We start from the raw sequence: 24,817 nt of genomic DNA on the forward strand, positions 1-24,817 counted from the left end.
GAACGGAAAGCGGGTGGCAGGGACGGGGCTCCGCGCTCAGGGAGCGGGGGGGGGCCAGGCCAGCGGCATCGGGGAGGCCGGGGAAGGGGAGCGGAGCGGGGAAGGAGCGGGGGGCGCGTCCGCCCGGCCCGGCCGCCTCACGCCCGCGTCTCCTCAGCGCACAGCGGCTCCCAACATGGCGGGCGCCGCCGGCCCTCGGCCATTTCCGCCGCCGCGCCGGAAACACCCGACACGCCCCCCACTACGCTTCGGCTCTTTCCGGATGGGGTTCGGCGCCGCCCCCCGGCTTCGGGTGTTTCCGGCTCTTTTCGGCTCTTTCCGGATGGGGTTCGGCGCCGCCCCCCGGCTTCGGGTGTTTCCGGCTCTTTTCGGCTCTTTTCGGATGGGGTTCGGCACCGCCTCCCGGCTTCGGGTGTTTCCGGCTCTTTTCGGCTCTTTCCGGATGGGGTTCGGCGCCGCCCCCCGGCTTCGGGTGTTTCCGGGGGCGCTCCGAAATCACCCGACACGCCCCCCGCTCCGCTTCGGCTCTTTCCGGCTCCTCTTCGGCTCTTTCCGGCTCCTCGGCTCTTTCCGGCTCTTTTCGGCTCTTTCCGGATGGGGTTCGGCGCCGCCCCCCGGCTTCGGGTGTTTCCGGGGGCGCTCCGAAATCACCCGACACGCCCCTCCACGCTTCGGGTGTTTCCGGTTCTTTTCGGCTCTTTCCGGATGGATTCAGTTCGGCACCGCCCCCCGGCTTCGGGTGTTTCCGGCTCTTTCCGGCTCTTTCCGGATGGGGTTCGGCGCCGCCCCCCGGCTTCGGGTGTTTCCGGGGCCGCTCCGAGATCACCCGACACGCCCCCCGCTCCGCTTCGGCTCTTTCCGGCTCCTCTTCGGCTCTTTCCGGCTCCTCGGCTCTTTCCGGCTCTTTTCGGCTCTTTCCGGCTCTTTCCGGATGGGGTTCGGCGCCGCCCCCCGGCTTCGGGTGTTTCCGGGGGCGCTCCGAAATCACCCGACACGCCCCCCCACGCTTCGGGTGTTTCCGGTTCTTTTCGGCTCTTTCCGGATGGGGTTCGGCGCCGCCTCCCGGCTTCGGGTGTTTCCGGCTCTTTTCGGCTCTTTCCGGATGGGGTTCGGCGCCGCCCCCCGGCTTCGGGTGTTTCCGGGGGCGCTCCGAAATCACCCGACACGCCCCCCCACGCTTCGGATGTTTCCGGTTCTTTTCGGCTCTTTCCGGATGGGGTTCGGCGCCGCCCCCCGGCTTCGGGTGTTTCCGGGGGCGCTCCGAAATCACCCGACACGCCCCCCCACGCTTCGGATGTTTCCGGTTCTTTTCGGCTCTTTCCGGATGGGGTTCGGCGCCGCCCCGGGGCTTCGGGTGTTTCCGGCTCTTTTCGGCTCTTTCCGGATGGGGTTCGGCGCCGCCTCCGGGCTTCGGGTGTTTCCGGGGGCGCTCCGAGATCACCCGACACGCCCCCCCCGGCTTCGGGTGTTTCCGGTTCTTTTCGGCTCTTTCCGGATGGGGTTCGGCGCCGCCTCCCGGCTTCGGGTGTTTCCGGCTCTTTTCGGCTCTTTCCGGATGGGGTTCGGCGCCGCCTCCCGGCTTCGGGTGTTTCCGGCTCTTTTCGGCTCTTTCCGGATGGGGTTCGGCGCCGCCTCCCGGCTTCGGGTGTTTCCGGAGGGCGCTCCGGAATCACCCGATGCGTCTCCCCGGCCCCGCCCCCCGGCGCGGAAAGACCCGAAGCCGCCTTCGGCAATTTCCGGCGGCTGGAATAAAAGGAGCGTTTACAAGGGAAACATGAAACCCGAATTAAACCCGAATGAAACCCGAATGAAACCCGAATGAAAACCCAGACACAACACAGCTGCAAACCCACCCTATTTACTGCAAAACCCCGTTGGTAGGAAGCGCCCCCCACCCCAGGCGCTGCCGCACGGCGCCGGGCAGAAAACCCTCCAAAAAATGGCAAAAGTCCCGAAAAAGCGGCGCCGGAGCCTCCGGAACGTCCGGGACCAAGCGCAGCAGCACCTGTGGCTCCATCACCCGGGCGCTGGCGCCGAAGCGCAGCAGTGGTTGTGTGGGCCTGTCCCCCCGCGCCAGCGTCTCCGTCACCTCCCGCTCCAGCGCCAGGTCGCGGTCGTCACCGAGGTGGTGGGGGTGGTGGCGCCGGAGCTGTCGGCGCAGGCGGCGTCGCCCGCTCCACACGCGGTGCCACACGGAGCAGCTCCAGGTCACCCCGGTCACCCGGTCAGGGGCGGCGAGGCGGGGGCGCTTGGGGGGGATGGGGGGTGATGTGGGGAGGGGGCGTTTGGGGGGTGCTGGGGTGGAGGATTCAGGACGCGGAGGGGGCGGGGGGGGTATTGGGAGCCCCAGGTTCTCACCGGCTGCGCTGGGGGGCACCGGGAGCCCCGATTCTTCACTGGGAACACTTGGGGGGTCCATTGGGAGCCCAAATTCTTCACCAGGAGCACTTGCGGGGTCCATTGGGAGCCCCAGTTCCTCACTGGGAGCACTTGGGGGGTCCATTGGGAGCCCAAATTCTTCACCAGGAGCACTTGGGGGATCCATTGGGAGCCCCAATTCTTCACCAGGAGCACTTGGGGGGTCCATTGGGAGCCCCAATTCTTCACCAGGAGCACTTGGGGGGTCCATTGGGAGCCCCAGTTCCTCACTGGGAGCACTTGGGGGGTCCATTGGGAGCCCCAGTTCCTCACTGGGAGCACTTGGGGGGTCCATTGGGAGCCCCAATTCCTCACCGGGAGCACTTGGGGGGTCCATTGGGAGCCCCAGTTCCTCACCAGGAGCACTTGGGGGGTCCATTGGGAGCCCCAGTTCCTCACTGGGAGCACCTGGGGGGTCTATTGGGAACCCCAATTCCTCACCAGCATCACTCGATGGGTCCATTGGGACCCCCAATTCTTCACCGGGAGCACTTGGGGGATGCATTGGGAACCCCAGTTCCTCACTGGGAGCACTTGGGGGGTCCATTGGGACCCCCAATTCCTCACTGGGACCACTTGATGGGTCCATTGAGAGCCCCAATTCCTCACTGGGAGCACTCGGTGGATCGATTGGGACCCCCAATTCCTCCCCATCCTCCCCCGTGCCCCCCACCTCCTGGCAGCTGCACTTGAGCACGTCGCGGAGCACGAAGCCGATGGCGGAGCACACGTCCCCAAACCGGGCGCCGGAGCCCTGGGGGTCCTGGGCGGGCAGCTCGATGACGAAGGCGCCGGAGGCTCCGGTTGCTCCGGTGGCTCCGGGATCCGCGGTGCTGGGCAGGAAGAGGCGCAGGAGCCCCCAGGCGTGGCCGGGGCTGCGGTGGAAGCGGGGGCTCCGGCAATGCCCGGCGGCCTCGCGGCAGCAGCGGGAGAAGCGTTGGGCGGTTTTGGGGGTGACGTTGGCGGCCACGTTGTGGTTCAGCTCAAAAGGGTCCTGGAGGTTGAGGGGACCCAGTTTGAACCCCTCGGGAAGGGGGGTTTGGGGGTCCCGGGGGGGCAGCGGGAGCGCCCGTCCCTCCCGTAGAGAAATCAACTGCCCCGCGAAGTCAAAGTCGCTGAACACGGTGAAGAATTCGGCCAAGAGCGAAGCTGGGGGGGGAAAAGGAGGGTGAGGGGGGCAATGGGACCTCCCCCAGACTCCTGGGACACCCCTGGGATCTCCCCTGACCCCCGGGACCCCCCTGGACACCCCCAGACCCCTAGGACTCTTGGGACACCCCTGGGATCCCCCCAGACCCCTGGGACCCCCCTGGACACCCCCAGACCCCTGGGACTCTTGGGACACCCCTGGGATCCCTCCAGACCCCTGGGACCCCCCTGGACACCCCCAGACCCCTGGGACTCTTGGGACACCCCTGGGATCCCTCCAGACCCCCAGGGACCCCCCTGGACACCCCCAGACCCCTGGGACTCTTGGGACACCCCTGGGATCCCTCCAGACCCCCAGGGACCCCCCTGGACACCCCCAGACCCCTGGGACTCTTGGGACACCCCTGGGATTCCCCCAGACCCCGGGGATCCCCCCAGACCCCAGGGACACCCCCAAACCCCGGGGACCCCCCTGGATACCCCCAGACCCCTGGGATTCTTGGGACACCCCTGGGATCCCCCCAGACTCCGGGGACACCCCCAAACCCCAGGGACCCCCCTGGACATCCCTGGGACTCTTGGGACACCCCTGGGATCCCCCCAGACCCCGGGGATCCCCCCAGACTCCGGGGATCCCCCCAGACCCCTGGGACTCTTGGGACACCCCTGGGATTCCCCCAGAACCCAGGGATCCCCCCAGACCCCAGGGACACCCCCAAACCCCGGGACCCCCCTGGACACCCCAAGACCCCTGGGACTCTTGGGACACCCCTGGGATGCCCCCAGACCCAGATCCCCAAGAGGGGACACCCCCAGGACCCCATGGGACCCCCTCCCAGGATGCTCTGGGACACCCCTAGGGAGCCCCCAAGACCCTCCCAGATCCCCTGGGACCTCCCTCCCCCTCCCCAGACCCCCCTGGGACCCTTGGGACCACCTCCCTGGGAACTTCCCAGGACCCCCCAAGACCTCCCCGGGACCCTTGGGACACCCCCAGACACCCCCAGAATCCTCTGGGTCACCCCAGACCCCCCTGGGACCCCCATGGGAACCCTGCAGGACCCCTCTGGGACCCCTACAGAGCTCCCCAGGACCCCCCCAGACACCCCAGGACCCCCCCAGGACCCCCATGGGAACCCCTCAGGACCCCTCTCAGACACCCCAGACACCCCTGGGACCCCCATGGGAACCCCCCAGGACCCCTCTGGGCCACCCCAGACCCCCTGTGACCCCCCCAGGATCCTCTGGGCCGCCCCTGGGACCCCCATGGGAACCCCCCAGGACCCCTCTGGGCCACCCCGGGACCCCCACAGGAACCCCCCAGGACCCCTCTGGGCCACCCCAGAGACCCCTGGGATCCCCCCAGGATCCTCTGGGCCACCCCGGGACCCCCATGGGAATCCCCCAGGACCCCTCTGGACCACCCCAGGTCCCCTGGGACCCCCACGGGAACCCCCAGGATCCTCTGGGCCACCCCTGGGACCCCCATGGGAACCCCCCAGGACCCCTCTGGGCCACCTCAGACCCCCTGGGACCCCCATGGGAACCCCCCAGGACCCCTCTGGACCACCCCAGACACCCCTGGGACCCCCCCAGGATGCTCTGGGGCACCCCGGAACCCCCATGGGAACCCCCCAGGACCCCTCTGGGCCACCCCAGACCCCCTGGGAACCCCCCGGGATCCTCTGGGCCACCCCGGGACCCCCATGGGAACCCCCCAGGACCCCTCTGGGCCACCTCAGACACCCTGGGACCCCCATGGGAACCCCCCAGGACCCCTCTGGGCCACCTCAGACACCCTGGGACCCCCATGGGAACCCCCCAGGACCCCTCTGGGCCACCTCAGACCCCCTGGGACCCCCATGAGAACCCCCCAGGACCCCTCTGGACCACCCCAGACACCCCTGGGACCCCCCCAGGATGCTCTGGGCCACCCCGGGACCCCCATGGGAACCCCCCAGGACCCCTCTGGGCCACCCCAGACACCCTGGGACCCCCATGGGAACCCCCCAGGATCCTCTGGGCCACCCCTGGGACCTCCATGGGAACCCCCCAGGACCCCTCTGGGCCACCCCAGACCCCCTGGGACCCCCATGGGAACCCCCCAGGACCCCTCTGGGCCACCCCAGACCCCCTGGGACCCCCCCCGGGATCCTCTGGGCCACCCCGGGACCCCCATGGGAACCCCCCAGGACCCCTCTGGGCCACCCCAGACCCCCTGGGAACCCCCCGGGATCCTCTGGGCCACCCCGGGACCCCCATGGGAACCCCCCAGGACCCCTCTGGGCCACCTCAGACCCCCTGGGACCCCCATGGGAACCCCCCAGGACCCCTCTGGGCCACCTCAGACACCCTGGGACCCCCATGGGAACCCCCCAGGACCCCTCTGGGCCACCTCAGACACCCTGGGACCCCCATGGGAACCCCCCAGGACCCCTCTGGGCCACCTCAGACCCCCTGGGACCCCCATGAGAACCCCCCAGGACCCCTCTGGACCACCCCAGACACCCCTGGGACCCCCCCAGGATGCTCTGGGCCACCCCGGGACCCCCATGGGAACCCCCCAGGACCCCTCTGGGCCACCCCAGACACCCTGGGACCCCCATGGGAACCCCCCAGGATCCTCTGGGCCACCCCTGGGACCCCCATGGGAACCCCCCAGGGCCACCCCAGACCCCATGGGACCCCCCAGGACCCCCCCCAGGCCCCCATGTGCGCTCACTGGTGCTCTGGGTGTTGGTGCTGGGCTCCAGCGCCGCCGCGTCCCCGGGGAAGCTGCAGTCCCAGCCGCACACCACGCGCCGATCGGCGGGCCCTGCGGGACCAACGTGAGAACGGGGACGGACGGAGGGACACGGACAGCGGGACACGTGTGAGAACAGGGACGGACAGCGGGACACGTGTGAGAACAGGGACGGACAGCGGGACACGTGTGAGAACAGGGACGGACAGCGGGACACGCGTGAGAACAGGGACGGACAGCGGGACACGCGGTGGGACGGACGGCGGGATGGACGCGAGAACAGGGACGGACAGCGGGACACACGGGGGATGGGAAGCGGGACACGGACAGCGGGACGCACGGGGGACGGACAGCAGGACGGACAGCGGGACACATGGGGGATGGACAGCAGGACACAGACAGCAGGACACGGACAGGGAAGACAGACGGGGGGACAGACGGGGTAGGGATGTGGGACAGACAGGGGGGATGGACAAGGAGCACAGGTGGACAGGGGGGACAGACGGACAGACAGATGGGGGGGACAGACAGACGGCAGGGACAGACAGGCGGCGGGGGGGGGGACAGACAGACGGGGGGGGGGGGGGACAGACAGACGGGGGGGGGGGACGGACAGACGGGGGGGGGGACGGACAGACGGGGGGGGGGACGGACAGACGGGGGGGGGGGACGGACAGACGGCGGGGGGGGGACGGACAGACGGGGGGGGGGGGGACGGACAGACGGGGGGGGGGGGGGACAGACGGGGGGGGGGGGGGACAGACGGGGGGGGGGACGGACAGACGGGGGGGGGGACAGACGGGGGACGGACGGACAGACGGGGGGGGGGACGGACAGACGGGGGGGATGGACAGACGGGGGGGGGGGGACGGACAGACGGGGGGGGGGGACGGACAGACGGGGGGGGGGGACGGACAGACGGGGGGGGGGACGGACAGACGGGGGGGGGGGACAGACAGACGGGGGGGGACAGACAGACGGGGGGGGGGACAGACAGACGGGGGGGGGGACAGACAGACGGGGGGGGGACAGACAGATGGAGGGGGGACGGACGGACGGGGGGGATGGATTGGGGGGGGGGGGGGGACAGACGGACGGACGGGGGGGACAGACAGATGGGGAGGGGGAGACGGGGGTCCCGGATAGGGGTACAGATGGGGGACGGACGAGGGGCACAGATGAACATGGGGGACAGACGGACAGGGGGGATGGACAGGGGGGCTGATGGGGGTCCCGGATTGGGGGACAGATGGGGGACAGATGAGGGGGACAGACAGACGAGGGGGACAGACGAGGGGGGCGGACGGACAGGGGGAACAGACGGGGGTGCCGGATGGGGGGACAGACAAGGGGCACAGATGGACAGGGGGGACAGACGAGGGGCACAGACGGATGGGGGGTTTGATGGGGAGCCCGGATGGGGGGCCAGACAGACAGGGGGGACAGATGGATCGGGAGGACGGACGGACAGGGGGACAGATGGGAGGACGGACCTGGGTGGGGCGGGATCGGGGACGGGGGCGAATGGACAGGGGGACGGACGGGCGGACGGATGGCGGGGGCATGGATGGGGGGGGCAGATGAGGGGCGAGGACGGACAGGGGGGACGGACGGACAGGGGGGACGGACGGACAGGGACCCACCTGCCAGGTCACGCAGGCGGAGGAGGGTGGGCAGCACGGGGGGGCTGCGCGTCTGCAGGAAGAACAGCGCCAGCAGCGTCAGCGCGTAGTTGGTGAGCAGGGGGCCGCGCCCCGAGGCGTTTCCTGGGGGGGGGACACGGCGTCAGGGACGGGGCTGGGGGGGACAGAACGGGAGGGGAAGGGAGGGATGGGATGGGACAGAAGGGATGGGAAGGGGAGGGGAAAGGGGAGGGGAAGGAGGGGAGGGGGAGGGGAAGGAGGGGAAGGGGAAGGGGGAGGGGGAGGGGGAGGGGGAGGGGGAGGGGGAGGAGGGGAAGGGGAAGGAGGGGAAGGGGAAAGGGGGGAGGGGAAGGGGAAGGAGGGGAAGGGGAAAGGGGGGAGGGGAAGGGGAAGGAGGGGAGGGGAAGGGGAAGGAGGGGAGGGGAAGGGGAAGGAGGGGAGGGGAGGGGAAGGAGGGGAGGGGAGGGGAGGGGAGGGGAGGGGAGGGGAGGGGAGGGGAGGGGAGGGGAGGGGGAAGGAGGGGAAGGGGAAGGAGGGGAAGGGGAAGGAGGGGAAGGGGAAGGAGGGGAAGGGGAAGGAGGGGAAGGGGAAGGAGGGGAAGGGGAAGGAGGGGAAGGGGAAGGAGGGGAAGGGGAAGGAGGGGAAGGGGAAGGAGGGGAGGGGAGGGGAAGGAGGGGAGGGGAGGGGAGGGGAAGGAGGGGAGGGGAGGGGAAGGAGGGGAGGGGAGGGGAAGGAGGGGAGGGGAAGGAGGGGAGGGGAAGGAGGGGAGGGGAGGGGAGGGGAAGGAGGGGAGGGGAAGGAGGGGAGGGGAGGGGAGGGGAGGGGAGGGGAGGGGAGGGGAGGGGAGGGGAGGGGAGGGGAAGGAGGGGAAGGGGAGGGGAAGGAGGGGAGGGGAGGGGAAGGAGGGGAGGGGAGGGGAGGGGAAGGAGGGGAAGGGGAGGGGAGGGAAAGGAGGGGAAGGGGAGGGGAGGGAAAGGAGGGGAAGGGGAGGGGAGGGGAAGGGGAGGGGAAGGGGAGGGGAAGGGGAGGGGAAGGGGAGGGGAAGGGGAGGGGAAGGGGAGGGGAAGGGGAGGGGAAGGGGAGGGGAAGGGGAGGGGAAGGGGAGGGGAAGGGGAGGGGGAAGGGGAGGGGGAAGGGGAGGGGGAAGGGGAGGGGGAAGGGGAGGGGGAAGGGGAGGGGGAAGGGGAGGGGGAAGGGGAGGGGGAAGGGGAGGGGGAAGGGGAGGGGGAAGGGGAGGGGGAAGGGGAGGGGGAAGGGGAGGGGAAGGGGAAGGAGGGGAGGGGAAGGGAGGGAAAGGAGGGGAGGGGAGGGAAAGGAGGGGAGGGGAGGGGAAGGAGGGGAGGGAAAGGAGGGGAGGGGAGGGAAAGGAGGGGAGGGGAGGGGAAGGAGGGGAGGGGGAGGGAAGGGAAGGGGAAGGGGAAGGAGGGGAGGGGAAGGGAGGATGAGAGGGGAGGGGACAGGAGGGGACGGGAGAGGATAGAAGGAATGGCAAGGGACAGAAGGGGACAGGAGGGGACAGGAGGGGACAGGAGGAATGGGAAGGGATAGGAGAAGATGAGAAGGGACAGGAAGGGATGGGAGGGAATGGGATGGAAAGAGACAGGAGGGGAAGGGACGAGAGGGGATAGGAGGAGTGGGAAGGGATGGGAGAGGTGGGAAGGGATGGGAAGGGACGGGAGGAGAAGGGAAGGGACAGAAAGGGACAGGAGAGGACAGGAAGAGAAGGGGATGGGAGGAAACAGAAGGAATGGGAGGAAACAGGAGAGGATGAGAAGGGATGGGAAGCAATGAAAGGGGATAGAAAGAATGAGAGGGGACGGGAGGGGACGGGAAGGGACAGAAGAGGACAGGATGGGACAGGAGAGGACAGGAGGGGACGGGACGTGATGGGAAGAGATAGAAGGAATGGGAGGGGATGGGAAAGCGGGGATAGAAAGGGACAAGAGGAATGGGAAGGGACGGGATGAGACAGGAAAGGATGGGAAGGGACAGAAAGGGATAAGGAGGGATGGGAGGGGACAGAAAGGGACAGGAAGGGAGGGACAAGAGGGGACGGGAGGGACAGGAAGGGATAGAAGGAAGGCAGGGGACAGGAAGGGACAGGAGGGGATGGGAAGGGACAGGAGGGGATGGGATGGGAAGCAATGAGGGGGACAGAAGGAATGGGTGGGGACAGAAAGGGACGGGAGGGGACAGGAGAGGATGAGAAGGGATGGGAAGGGGGGAAATGGGACGGAAAGAGACAGGAGGGGAAGGGACGAGTGGGGATAGAAGGGGTGGGAAGGGACGGGAAGGAATGGGAGAGGACGGGAAGGAATGGGAGGGGACGGGAGAGGAGGTGACAGGAAGAGAAGGGGATGGGAGGGGATGGGACAGGAGGAATGGGAAGGGACGGGAGGGCACAGGAAGGGAAGGGTGGAGATGGGAAGGGGACAAAAATGGATGGGAGGGGACAGGAAGGGGATGGGAGGGACCAGGAAGGGACAGAATGGGACAGGAGGAGATGGGACGGGACAGGAGGACATGGAAGGAATAGGAGAGGATGGGAGGGACGGGAAGGGACAGAAAGGGACGAGATGAATGGGAAGGGACAGGAAAGGATGGGAAGGGACAGGAAAGGATGGGAAGGGACAGAAAGGGACGAGATGAATGGGAAGGGACAGGAAAGGATGGGAAGGGACAGAAAGGGACAGGAAGAGAAGGGAGGGGACAGGAAGAGAAGGGAACAAAAAGGGACAGGAGGGCATAGAAAGAATGGGAGGGGACAGGAGAGGATGAGAAGGGACGGGAGGGACAGGAAGGGCCAGGATGGGATGCAATGAGAGGGGATAGAAGGAATGGGAGGGGATGGAAGGGGACAGAAGAGGATGGGAGGGGACAGAATGGGACAGGAGGGAATAAAAGGAATGGGAAGGGACAAGAAGGAAGAGAAGGGACAGGAGTGAAAGCGATGGGAGGGGATAGAAGGGATGGGAGGGGACGGGAAAGGAACAGGAAGGGGACAGGAAGAATAGGAGGGAACAGGAGAGGATGAGGAGGGAATGAAGGGATGGGAGGGGACAGGAGGGGACAGGAGGGGACCCGGTGCCGCTGTCCCCACCTGCCAGGCCGTGCCGCTTGGCCCAGAGCCGCAGCGCGAACACCAGGGGCCGCACACGCGTGTCCGTGTCACCGCAGAGCCGCAGGAACCGCGTGTTCAGCAGCGCCAGCCTGGGGACGGGGACAGGGACACGGACACGGACACGTCACTGAACCCCGAAACAGGGCGCAGGGTCTGGGGGACCATGATGTGTCACCTTGGGGACAGGGACACGTCACTGCACCCCGAAACGGGGCGCAGGGCCTGGGGGACCATGATGTGTCACCTTGGGGACTGGGACACGTCACTGAACCCCGAAATGGGGCGCAGGGCCTGGGGGACCATGATGTGTCACCTTGGGGACAGGGACACGTCACTGCACCCCGAAATGGGGCGCAGGGGATGGGGGACCATGATGTGTCACCTTGGGGACTGGGACACGTCACTGAACCCCGAAATGGGGCGCAGGGCCTGGGTGACCATGATGTGTCACCTTGGGGACAGGGACACGTCACTGAACCCCGAAATGGGGCGCAGGGCCTGGGGGACCATGATGTGTCACCTTGGGGACAGGGACACGTCACTGAACCCCGAAATGGGGCGCAGGGCCTGGGGGACCATGATGTGTCACCTTGGGGACAGGGACACGTCACCTTGGGGACAGAACCCCCCGTACCCCAAAAATGGGGCACAGAGCCTGTGGGGACCAGGGAGACGTCACCATGGGGACAGAACCCCCCGTACCCCAAAAACGGGGCACGGAGTCTGTGGGGACCACAAGGTGTCACCATGGGGACCAGGACACGTCACCTTGGGGACAGAACCCCGTGAACCCCAAAAATGGGGCTCCCCCACCTGTGGGGACCACAGCATGTCACCATGGGGACAGGGACATGTCACTGTGGGGATAGAACCCCCCGTACCCCAAAAATGGGGCACGGAGCCTGTGGGGACCACAAGGTGTCACCATGGGGACTGGGACACGTCACTGCACCCCGAAACGGGGCGCAGGGCCTGGGGGACCATGATGTGTCACCTTGGGGACTGGGACACGTCACTGCACCCCGAAATGGGGCGCAAGGCCTGGGGGACCATGATGTGTCACCTTGGGGACTGGGACACGTCACTGAACCCCGAAACGCGGCGCAGGGCCTGGGGGACCATGATGTGTCACCTTGGGGACAGGGACACGTCACTGCACCCCGAAACGCGGCGCAGGGTCAGGGGGACCATGATGTGTCACCTTGGGGACAGGGACACGTCACTGAACCCCGAAATGGGGCGCAGGGTCTGGGGGACCATGATGTGTCACCTTGGGGACAGGGACACGTCACTGAACCCCGAAATGGGGCGCAGGGTCTGGGGGACCATGATGTGTCACCTTGGGGACAGGGACACGTCACTGAACCCCGAAATGGGGCGCAGGGCCTGGGGGACCATGATGTGTCACCTTGGGGACAGGGACACGTCACTGAACCCCGAAACGCGGCGCAGGGCCTGGGGGACCATGATGTGTCACCTTGGGGACAGGGACACGTCACTGAACCCCGAAACGGGGCGCAGGGCCTGGGGGACCATGATGTGTCACCTTGGGGACTGGGACACGTCACTGAACCCCGAAACGGGGCGCAGGGCCTGGGGGACCATGATGTGTCACCTTGGGGACAGGGACACGTCACTGAACCCCGAAACGGGGCGCAGGGTCTGGGGGACCATGATGTGTCACCTTGGGGACAGGGACACGTCACCTTGGGGACAGAACCCCCCGTACCCCAAAAATGGGGCACGGAGCCTGTGGGGACCAGGGAGACGTCACCATGGGGACAGAACCCCCCGTACCCCAAAAACGGGGCACGGAGTCTGTGGGGACCACAAGGTGTCACCATGGGGACCAGGACATGTCACCTTGGGGACAGAACCCCGTGAACCCCAAAAATGGGGCTCCCCCACCTGTGGGGACCACAGCATGTCACCATGGGGACAGGGACATGTCACTGTGGGGATAGAACCCCCTGTACCCCAAAAATGGGGCACGGAGCCTGTGGGGACCACAAGGTGTCACCATGGGGACAGGGACACGTCACTGCACCCCGAAACGGGGCGCAGGGTCTGGGGGACCATGATGTGTCACCTTGGGGACAGGGACACGTCACTGAACCCCGAAATGGGGCGCAGGGTCGGGGTGACCATGATGTGTCACCTTGGGGACAGGGACACGTCACTGAACCCCGAAATGGGGCGCAGGGCCTGGGGGACCATGATGTGTCACCTTGGGGACAGGGACACGTCACTGCACCCCGAAATGGGGCGCAGGGCCTGGGGGGACCATGATGTGTCACCTTGGGGACAGGGACACGTCACTGAACCCCGAAATGGGGCGCAGGGTCTGGGGGACCATGATGTGTCACCTTGGGGACAGGGACACGTCACTGAACCCCGAAACGGGGCGCAGGGTCAGGGGGACCATGATGTGTCACCTTGGGGACAGGGACACGTCACTGAACCCCGAAACGGGGCGCAGGGTCGGGGGGACCATGATGTGTCACCTTGGGGACAGGGACACGTCACTGCACCCCGAAACGGGGCGCAGGGCCTGGGGGACCATGATGTGTCACCTTGGGGACAGGGACACGTCACTGAACCCCGAAACGGGGCTCAGGGTCTGGGGGACCATGATGTGTCACCTTGGGGACAGGGACACGTCACTGCACCCCGAAACGGGGCGCAGGGTCTGGGGGACCATGATGTGTCACCTTGGGGACAGGGACACGTCACTGCACCCCGAAACGGGGCGCAGGGTCTGGGGGACCATGATGTGTCACCTTGGGGACAGGGACACGTCACTGCACCCCGAAACGGGGCGCAGGGTCTGGGGGACCATGATGTGTCACCTTGGGGACAGGGACACGTCACTGAACCCCGAAATGGGGCGCAGGGTCGGGGGGACCATGATGTGTCACCTTGGGGACAGGGACACGTCACCTTGGGGACAGAACCCCCCGTACCCCAAAAATGGGGCACGGAGCCTGTGGGGACCAGGGAGACGTCACCATGGGGACAGAACCCCCCGTACCCCAAAAACGGGGCACGGAGTTTGTGGGGACCACAAGGTGTCACCATGGGGACCAGGACACGTCACCTTGGGGACAGAACCCCGTGAACCCCAAAAATGGGGCTCCCCCACCTGTGGGGACCACAGCATGTCACCATGGGGACAGGGACATGTCACTGTGGGGATAGAACCCCCCGTACCCCAAAAATGGGGCACGGAGCCTGTGGGGACCACAAGGTGTCACCATGGGGAGTGGGACACGTCACTGCACCCCGAAATGGGGTGCAGGGCCTGGGGGACGATGATGTGTCACCTTGGGGACAGGGACACGTCACTGAACCCCGAAATGGGGCGCAGGGTCGGGGTGACCATGATGTGTCACCTTGGGGACAGGGACACGTCACTGAACCCCGAAATGGGGCGCAGGGCCTGGGGGACCATGATGTGTCACCTTGGGGACAGGGACACGTCACTGCACCCCGAAATGGGGCGCAGGGCCTGGGGGGACCATGATGTGTCACCTTGGGGACAGGGACACGTCACTGAACCCCGAAACGGGGCGCAGGGTCAGGGGGACCATGATGTGTCACCTTGGGGACAGGGACACGTCACTGAACCCCGAAACGGGGCGCAGGGTCGGGGGGACCATGATGTGTCACCTTGGGGACAGGGACACGTCACTGAACCCCGAAACGGGGCTCAGGGTCTGGGGGACCATGATGTGTCACCTTGGGGACAGGGACACGTCACTGAACCCCGAAACGGGGCGCAGGGTCAGGGGGACCATGATGTGTCACCTTGGGGACAGGGACACGTCACTGAACCCCGAAACGGGGCGCAGGGTCGGGGGGACCATGATGTGTCACCTTGGGGACAGGGACACGTCACTGAACCCCGAAACGGGGCGCAGGGCCTGGGGGACCATGATGTGTCACCTTGGGGACAGGGACACGTCACTGCACCCCGAAACGGGGCGCAGGGTCTGGGGGACCATGATGTGTCACCTTGGGGACAGGGACACGTCACTGAACCCCGAAATGGGGCGCAGGGTCGGGGGGACCATGATGTGTCACCTTGGGGACAGGGACACGTCACCTTGGGGACAGAACCCCCCGTACCCCAAAAATGGGGCACGGAGCCTGTGGGGACCAGGGAGACGTCACCATGGGGACAGAACCCCCCGTACCCCAAAAACGGGGCACGGAGTTTGTGGGGACCACAAGGTGTCACCATGGGGACCAGGACACGTCACCTTGGGGACAGAACCCCGTGAACCCCAAAAATGGGGCTCCCCCACCTGTGGGGACCACAGCATGTCACCATGGGGACAGGGACATGTCACTGTGGGGATAGAACCCCCCGTACCCCAAAAATGGGGCACGGAGCCTGTGGGGACCACAAGGTGTCACCATGGGGACAGGGACACGTCACTGAACCCCGAAACGCGGCGCAGGGCCTGGGGGACCATGATGTGTCACCTTGGGGACTGGGACACGTCACTGAACCCCGAAATGGGGCGCAGGGCCTGGGGGACCATGATGTGTCACCTTGGGGACTGGGACACGTCACTGAACCCCGAAATGGGGCGCAGGGCCTGGGGGACCATGATGTGTCACCTTGGGGACAGGGACACGTCACTGAACCCCGAAATGGGGCGCAGGGCCTGAGGGACCATGATGTGTCACCTTGGGGACAGGGACACGTCACTGCACCCCGAAATGGGGCGCAGGGCCTGGGGGACCATGATGTGTCACCTTGGGGACAGGGACACGTCACTGAACCCCGAAATGGGGCGCAGGGCCTGAGGGACCATGATGTGTCACCTTGGGGACAGGGACACGTCACTGAACCCCGAAACGGGGCGCAGGGTCAGGGGGACCATGATGTGTCACCTTGGGGACAGGGACACGTCACTGCACCCCGAAATGGGGTGCAGGGCCTGGGGGACCATGATGTGTCACCTTGGGGACAGGGACACGTCACCTTGGGGACAGAACCCCCCGTACCCCAAAAATGGGGCACGGAGCCTGTGGGGACCAGGGAGATGTCACCATGGGGACAGAACCCCCCCCGTACCCCAAAAACGGGGCACGGAGTCTGTGGGGACCACAAGGTGTCACCATGGGGACCAGGACATGTCACCTTGGGGACAGAACCCCGTGAACCCCAAAAATGGGGCTCCCCCACCTGTGGGGACCACAGCATGTCACCATGGGGACAGGGACATGTCACTGTGGGGATAGAACCCCCCGTACCCCAAAAATGGGGCACGGAGCCTGTGGGGACCACAAGGTGTCACCATGGGGACTGGGACACGTCACTGCACCCCGAAATGGGGCGCAGGGCCTGGGGGACCATGATGTGTCACCTTGGGGACAGGGACACGTCACTGAACCCCGAAATGGGGCGCAGGGCCTGGGGGACCATGATGTGTCACCTTGGGGACTGGGACACGTCACCTTGGGGACAGAACCCCCCGTACCCCAAAAATGGGGCACGGAGCCTGTGGGGACCAGGGAGACGTCACCATGGGGACAGAACCCCCCGTACCCCAAAAACGGGGCACGGAGTTTGTGGGGACCACAAGGTGTCACCATGGGGACCAGGACACGTCACCTTGGGGACAGAACCCCGTGAACCCCAAAAATGGGGCTCCCCCACCTGTGGGGACCACAGCATGTCACCATGGGGACAGGGACATGTCACTGTGGGGATAGAACCCCCCGTACCCCAAAAATGGGGCACGGAGCCTGTGGGGACCACAAGGTGTCACCATGGGGAGTGGGACACGTCACTGAACCCCGAAATGGGGCGCAGGGCCTGGGGGACCATGATGTGTCACCATGGGGAATGGGAGACGTCACCTTGGGGACAGAACCCCCCGTACCCCAAAAACGGGGTGCAGAGCCTGGGGGGACCATGAGGTGTCACCATGGGGACTGGGACACGTTACTGTGGGGACAGAACCCCCCTGAACCCCAAAACTGGGGCTCCCCCACCTGTGACCATGTCACGGGGGACATGGAGGGACATGGGGACATGGGGGGACATGAGGGGACATGGACATGGGGACAAGGTGGGACACGGACATGGGGACATGGTCATGGGGGACACTGGGGGACAGCGGGACGTGGGGTGACAAGGGGGGGAACAAGGACATGTGGACACAGTCACGGGGGGACACGGGGGGACATGGGGGGACACGGACATGGTGATGCAGTCATGGGGGACGTGGGGGGACAGTGGGACATGGGGTGACAAGGGGGGACGGGGGGGAACAAGGACATGGTCACATAGTCATGGGGGACACAGTCATGGGGGACACGGACATGGGGGAACGTGGGGACAGGGGGGAACGTGGGGACAGGGGGGAACGTGGACATGGTGACACAGTCATGGGGGACACAGTCATGGGGGGACATGGGGGGACATGGACATGGGGACATGGTCGGGGGACACAAGGGGACAGTGGGATATGGGGGGAACATGGACATGGTGACACAGTCATGGGGGACACAGTCACAGGGGGACATGGGGGGACATGGACATGGTGACACAGTCATGGGGGACACGGTCACAGGGACATGGGGGGACACAGGGAGACATGGACATGGGGGGACATGGGGGGAACGGAGGGACAGGGGAGAACACGGACATGGTGACACAGTCATGGGGGACACAGGGACATGAGGGGACATGGACATGGGGGGACATGGAGGGAACAGGGGGACAGGGGAGAACATGGACATGGGGACACAGTCATGGGGGACACAGTCACAGGGACATGGGAGGACACGGACGTGGGGACACAGTCATGGGGGACACGGTCACAGGGACATGGGGGGACACAGGGAGACATGGACATGGGGGGACAAGGACATGGGGGGACACGGGGGGAACGGGGGGACAGGGGAGAACATGGACATGGTGACACAGTCATGGGGGATACAGTCACAGGGGGACATGTGGGGACATGGAGGGACATGGGGACATGGTCGGGGGACACGGGGGGAACATGGGGACAGGGGGAACATGGACATGGTGACACAGTCATGGGGGGCACAGGGACATGAGTGGACATGGGGGGACATGGAGGGAACAGGGGGACAGGGGAGAACATGGACATGGTGACACAGTCATGGGGGACACGGTCACAGGGACATGGGGGGACACAGGGAGACATGGACATGGGGGGACAAGGACATGGGGGGACACGGGGGGAACGGGGGGACAGGGGAGAACACGGACATGGTGACACAGTCATGGGGGACACAGGGACATGAGGGGACATGGACATGGGGGGACATGGAGGGAACAGGGGGACAGGGGAGAACATGGACATGGGGACACAGTCATGGGGGACACAGGGACATGGGGGGACACGTCACTGTGTGGACAGACCCCCCCTGAACCCCCAAACCCGGGTGTCCCCACCTGTTGTCGATGGAGACGTCCCCCGCCAGCCCCGACTGCTTGTGCAGGAACTTGACGACGGGGCGGCGGGCGGCGGGGACGGCGCGGACGCGGCGCACACCCGGCACGCAGCGCCGCAGCACCGCGGCCACCAGCGCCAGCAGCTCCGGCGCCGGCGCCGCCGCCAGCTCCAGCTCGCTCAGGATGGAGGGGTCGGAGCTGGAGCCGGGGGCGGAGTCAGAGCCGGGGGCGGAGTCAGAGCCGGGGGCGGAACTGGAGCCGGAGTTGGAGCCGGAGCCGGGGGTGGAGTTGGAGTTGGAGCCAGGAGTGGAGCTGGAGTCAGAGCTGGGGGTGGAGCCAGAGTTGGAGTTGGAGCTGGAGCCGGGGGTAGAGCTGGAGCCGGGATTGGAGTTGGAGATGGAATTGGAGCTGGCGCTGGAGCCGGGGGTGGAGTCGGAGATGGAGTCGGAGGCAGAGCCAGGAGCGGAGTGGGAGCTGGAGCCAGGATTGGAGTTGGAGATGGAATTGGAGCTGGAGCCGGGGGTGGAGTCGGGGGTGGAGCCGGAGATGGAGCCGGAGGCAGAGCCAGGAGAGGAGTGGGAGCTGGAACCAAAGCCAGAGCCAGGGGCGGAGCCGGAATCGGAGCCAGGGGCGGAGCCAGAGCCAGGGAAGGAGCCAGAGGAGGAGCCGGAGCTGGAATCAGAGCCAGGGGTGGAGTCGGAGCAGGGGGTGGAGTCGGAGCTGGAACTGGAGCCGGAACCAGGGGCGGAGTCAGAGCCGGGGGAGGAGCCAGAGGCGGAGCTGTAGTTGAAGCTGGAGTCGGGAGCGGAGTCTGAGCTGGAGCTGGGGGTGGAGCTGAAGCCGGAGTCAGAGCCGGGGGTGGAGCCGGAGCCGGATCCGGAGCCAGGTGGCGCGGCCGCCTGCAGCGCTTTGGTGGCCTCCAGGTCCAGCAGCAGGTCCAGGTCGCAGCCGCGGGCGCCGAAGCCGTTGACGGACGAGCCGAAGGGGACGACGGAGCAGCCTGGGGGGGACAGGGCCGTGTCACACACGTGTGGCACACGCGTCACACGTATCGCGTGCACAAGTCACAGGTGCAGCGCGTGTCACACGCGTGTCGCGGGTGTCACGTGCACACGTGCCACGTGTGTGTCGCACACGTCGCACGGGTCAGGCGGGTGTTGTGTGTCAGGCGTGTGCATCGCACACGTCAGGCGCGCGTGGTCACACGCGTGTTGCTTGCGTGCGTCACGCGTGTCAGGTACGCGGGGTCGCACACGTCATGCATGTGTCACACGTGTGCACGCGGTCGCACACGTCACACGTGTCGCTTGTGTGCGTCACACGCGTGTGTCGTGTGTGTCACTCGTGTCAGGCGTGTGTCGCACGTGTGTGTCAGGCACGTGTCGCACGTCGGGCGCACGTGTCGCGCGTGTCAGGTGTGTGTCACACGTGTCACACACGCGGTTGCGCACATCACGCGTGTTACTTGTGCGTGTCACACGTGTCAGGCGCGTGTCACGTGCGTGTTGGGCGTGCGTCACACACGTGTGCGTCGCAGCTGTCGCGCGCCTGTCGCTTGCGTGTGTCGCGTGTGTCACTCTTGTCACACGTGTGTCACACGCGTCAGGTGAGCGTGTGTCACACGTGCGTCAGGCGCGCGTCACGTGTTACGCAGGCGTGTCAGGCGCACGCCGCTCACGTCACACGCACGCGTGGGGTGTGTCACGCGTGTCCCGTGTCACACGCGCGTGTCGTGGCACACTCACCGGGGAAGAACTCGGTGAACACCTCCTGGAACAGCGCCACCAGCAGCTGCCGCAGCCGCCGCTCGGCCTCGCTCAGCGCCAGCAGCGCCACCAACCGGCCCAGCTGCGCCTCCACCTGCAGCGAGGGACCCGGGAGTTCGGGAGAGGGACCCAGGAGTGCCCCAAGGGACCCAGGAGTGCGGGAGAGGGACCCAGGAGTGCCCCAAGAGACCCAGGAGTTCGAGAGAGGGGACCCAGGAGTGCAGGAGAGGGGACCCAGGAGTGCCCCAAGGGACCCAGGAGTGCGGGAGAGGGACCCAGGAGTGCTCCAGGGGACGCAGGAGTTCGGGAGAGGGGACCCAGGAGTTCGGGAGAGGGGACCCAGGAGTGCCCCAAGGGACTCAGGAGTGAGGGAAAGGGACCCAGGAGTGCTCCAGGGGACCCAGGAGTTCGGGAGAGGGGACCCAGGAGTTCGGGAGAGGGGACCCGGGAGTGCGGGAGAGGGGACCCGGGAGTGCGGGAGAGGGGACCCGGGAGTGCGGGAGAGGGGACCCGGGAGTGCGGGAGAGGGGACCCGGGAGTGCGGGGAGAGGGGACCCGGGAGTGCGGGGAGAGGGGACCCGGGAGTGCGGGAGAGGGGACCCAGGAGTGCCCCAAGGGACCCAGGAGTTCGGGAGAGGGGACCCAGGAGTGCCCCAAGAGACCCAGGAGTGTGGGAGAGGGACCCAGGAGTGCCCCAAGGGACCCAGGAGTGCGGGGGAGGGACCCAGGAGTGCCCCAAGGGACCCAGGAGTTCGAGAGAGGGGACCCAGGAGTGCGGGAGAGGGGACCCAGGAGTGCCCCAAGGGACGCAGGAGTGCGGGAGAGGGGACCCAGGAGTGCCCCAAGGGACCCAGGAGTTTGGGAGAGGGGACCCAGGAGACTCCTTGGACACCCTCAGGACCCCTCCCCAAAGCCCTGGGTGTCCCCAACAGAGCCTCAGGACCCGCCTTGCACCCCAGGGACTCCCCCAAAAGAGCCTCAGAAGCCCCTGGGACACCCCAGGACCCCTCCCCAAATCCCCGGGTGACCCCAGAAGAGCCTCAGGACCCCCCTTGAACCCCCCTTGCACCCCCAGGACTCCCTCAAACCCCTGGGGCCCCCCCAAAAGAGCCTCAGAAGCCTCTGGGACATCCCCATTCACCCCCAGGACCCCTCCCCAAACCCCTGAGGCCCCCCCAAAAGAGCCTCATGATCCCCTTGTGACAGCCCCAGGACCCCTCCCCAAACCCCTGACCCCCCCCCAGCCCTCCCAGGGGTCCCCACTCACATCGGGGGCGCAGCGCAGCTCCTGCTCCAGCCGCTCGGGGTCCAGGGGGTCCCGGCGGGGGCTGCGGGCGGGGGGGCCACGCGTGGGGGTCCCGGGGGTCTCGGGGGGGGCGGGCGGGAAGGCCTTGGTGCGGCGGGGGCGCACGCGGAGCGGCCGCCCGGCCAAGAGGTGGCGCGGCTGAGCCAGAGCCCGCTCACAGCCCCCGGCCTCGCGCAGCTCCACGATGGCGTAGGCGCCCTGGGACATGGGGACACGGTCAGGGGGGGACGTGGGGACATAAGGGGATGGGGGACATGGGGACATATGAGGACACAGTCATGGGGGACATAGGGATAGGGAGACATAAGGGGACAAGGGGTCACGGGGGGACATGAAGGGACATGGATGGGGACATGGTGGGGACATGGAACTGGGGACACGGTCATGGGGGATATGGGGAGACATGGACATGGGGACACGGGGGGACAGTGGGACATGGGGGGAACATGGGGACGGGGGGGACATGGTCACAGGGGGACATGAGGAGACACAGAGGTGGGGACACGGGGACAAGGGGGGACATGGACATGGGGACATGGTCGTGGGGGACACGGGGGGAACATGGGGACGGGGGGGACAGGGGGGACATAGACATGGTGACACAGCCATGGGGGACACAGTCACAGGGGGACATAGGGACAGGAGGACACAGGACAGGGACATGGGGGGACATGGAACTGGGGACATGGTAATGGGGGTCATGGGGGACAGGGGGACATATGGGGACACGGTCACGGGGGGACATGGGGAGACATGGACATGGGGACACGGGGGGACACGGACATGGTGACACAGTCATGGGGGTCACGGGAGGACATGGGGACAGGGACATGGGGGAAACGGACATGGTGACACAGTCATGGGGACATGGTCACAGGGGGACATGGGGACAGGAGGACACGGGGGGACACAGACATGGGGGGACATGAGGGGACAGGAGGGGACACGGGGACAAGGGGGGACATGGACATGGGGACATGGTCATGGGGGACACGGGGGTACAGTGGGACATGGGGGGAACATGGGGACGGGCGGGACATGGACATGGTGACACAGCCATGGGGGACACAGTCACAGGAGGACATGGGGACAGGAGGACACAGGACAGGGACATGGGGGACATGGAACTGGGGACACGGTAATGGGGGTCATGGGGGACATGGTCACGGGGGAACATGGGGAGACATGGACATGGGGACATGGGGGGACACGGACATGGTGACACAGTCATGGGGACACAGTCACAGGGGGACATGGGGACAGGAGGACACGGGGGGACACGGACATGGGGGGACATGAGGGGACAGGAGGGGACACGGGGACAAGGGGGGACATGGACATGAGGACATGGTCGTGGGGGACATGGGGGTACAGTGGGACATGGGGGGAACATGGGGGGAACATGGGGACAGGGGGGGACAAGCAGGACATGGACATGGTGCCACAGTCATGGGGGTCACGGGGGGACATGGGGACAGGAGGACACGGGGACACAGTCATGGGGGAATGGGGGACACAGGGACGGGGGGGGGACACGGGGACATAGGGACACAGAGGGGGCACGGGGACGGAGGAGACACGGACACGGTGGGGGACACAGAGGGGGCACGGGGACATGGGGGGGCACGGGGACATGGGGGGGCACGGGGACGGAGGGGACACGGTCACGGGGGGCACACGGGGACGGCGCCCCCCGCACCTTGTCCTTGTCCATGACCACGGCCGCCACGTCCCCGAAGGCCCCGAAGTATCGGGCGAGCTCCGTGTCCGCGGTGCCGCGGGCGAAGCCGCTCACGAACAGGCTCCGCCGCTCCTGCTCCGCCCGCTCGGCCCGCAGGCTCCGCAGCCGCCGGTGCTTCTTCCCCCGGAGGTGCTCGGCCAGGCTCGGGGCTGCGGGGACAACGGCGCCGTCAAACGGCGGCGCGGAGCGCGGCCCCAGGACACCCCCCCCACCCCGTAACGCCGCTCCACTCACGGTTGGCTGCGGAGATCTGGCACAGGCGGCAGCGGAACCCGCCCCGCGGCAGCGGCTCCACGTCCGGGTCCGGGTCCGCGTCCATGGCGGGGCCGGGGCGGGGAGCGCAGCGGGGCCGGGAGCGCAGCGGGAGCCGCGTCCTCCCGCGGCCGCCTCACCGGCCCAACTGCGGGCGGAAGTGGTGCGGCGCGCCTTCCTTCCCGCGGGACTTCCGCCGGAAGTGTGACCCGACACAAGAGTTCCGTGCTCTGGCAGCCTGACTAGGAACGAGTTTCTCCTCGTCTTGAAGCGGAACCTTTTGTGTTGCAGTTGGCACCCATTGTTCCTTGTGCTATTGTCAGCGATGGCTCCACCTCCTGACACGCCCCCTTTCCATATTATTCACCATTAATTAATCACCCCTCAGTCTCCTCCAGCTCCAGAGCTGGTCTCCCATCCAAGCGCTGACCGGGGCCGACCCTGCTTAGCTTCCCAGGTCACATGAGACGGGGCACTCAGGGTGCTGTGGCTGCGTATATTCCATATATATGTGTATATATATGTGTATGTAAGTTTCTCAAGGTTATCCTTATAGTATATGAACCAAACCCTTTATTCAAGGGCAGAGTAGAGAGGCAGGAGAACCTCCCCGGACCCACCTGGTCTCCCATCCAAGCACTGACCGGGGCGGACCCTGCTTAGCTTCCCAGGTCACATGACACTGGGCATTCCCAGGGTGCTATGGCTATATGTATATATATGTATGTATATATGTTCCTCAAGTATATCCTGATAGTACCTGAACTAAACCCTTATTCCATCCGCAGAATAGAGGGGGAGGAGAACCCCTCTGGACCTACTGAGCACCCCCTTCTAACCCACCCCAGGCCCCATTGGCCTACATGGTCTCCCATCCAAGCACTGACCGGGGCCGACCCTGCTTAGCTTCCCAGGTCAGGCATTCTCAGGGTGCTATGGCTCTATATACCACATATATATCTATACATATATATATGTGAGGGTCAGGAGAACCTCTCTGACCCACTGAGCACCCCCTTCTAATGCACCCCGGGTCCCATTGGCTTCCTGGGCACAAGGAAGTGGCCACCCCGCTGTCCCCAGGACCCCCAGGTCCCTTTCCCCTATGTTGCTCTCCCATAGGTCACCCCCCAACTTAAAGAACTTCCCCGGCCCTTATAGAACATTCCCCAGCCCTTAAAGAACCAACGCTTACAGAGCCAGCCATTAATGAACGGAGCCTTAACGAACTGAG

At 66.4% G+C, this 24,817-nt stretch overlaps 3 protein-coding genes across 3 annotated transcripts; all 3 read right to left on the reverse strand.

The window, feature by feature from the left end:
• Positions 1–241: 241 nt before the first annotated feature.
• Positions 242–23,835, reverse strand: TUT1 (terminal uridylyl transferase 1, U6 snRNA-specific). Its single transcript, XM_071801438.1, has 11 exons — positions 23,566–23,835; positions 23,290–23,480; positions 21,552–21,788; positions 20,264–20,378; positions 18,519–19,518; positions 11,054–11,163; positions 7,954–8,076; positions 6,290–6,382; positions 3,092–3,567; positions 1,442–1,743; positions 242–1,376 (listed from the first exon to the last, which is right to left on the reverse strand). The coding sequence occupies exons 1-11, from the start codon at positions 23,648–23,650 to the stop codon at positions 242–244; spliced, it is 3,867 nt and encodes a 1,288-aa protein (XP_071657539.1). The 5' UTR covers positions 23,651–23,835.
• On the reverse strand, positions 1,843–3,077 carry LOC139826294 (uncharacterized). The gene has a single exon (XM_071801568.1). The coding sequence runs from the start codon at positions 3,005–3,007 to the stop codon at positions 1,859–1,861; it is 1,149 nt and encodes a 382-aa protein (XP_071657669.1). The 5' UTR covers positions 3,008–3,077; the 3' UTR covers positions 1,843–1,858.
• LOC139826289 (uncharacterized) lies at positions 9,386–11,047 on the reverse strand (the record flags this gene model as incomplete). Its single annotated transcript, XM_071801538.1, has 1 exon — positions 9,386–11,047. A coding segment is annotated over one exon (1,662 nt), but the record flags the coding sequence as incomplete, so codon positions are not given.
• Positions 23,836–24,817: the final 982 nt, after the last annotated feature.

Source organism: Patagioenas fasciata, chromosome 39, assembly GCF_037038585.1.
Source record: "Patagioenas fasciata isolate bPatFas1 chromosome 39, bPatFas1.hap1, whole genome shotgun sequence".
Lineage (NCBI taxonomy): Eukaryota > Metazoa > Chordata > Aves > Columbiformes > Columbidae > Patagioenas > Patagioenas fasciata.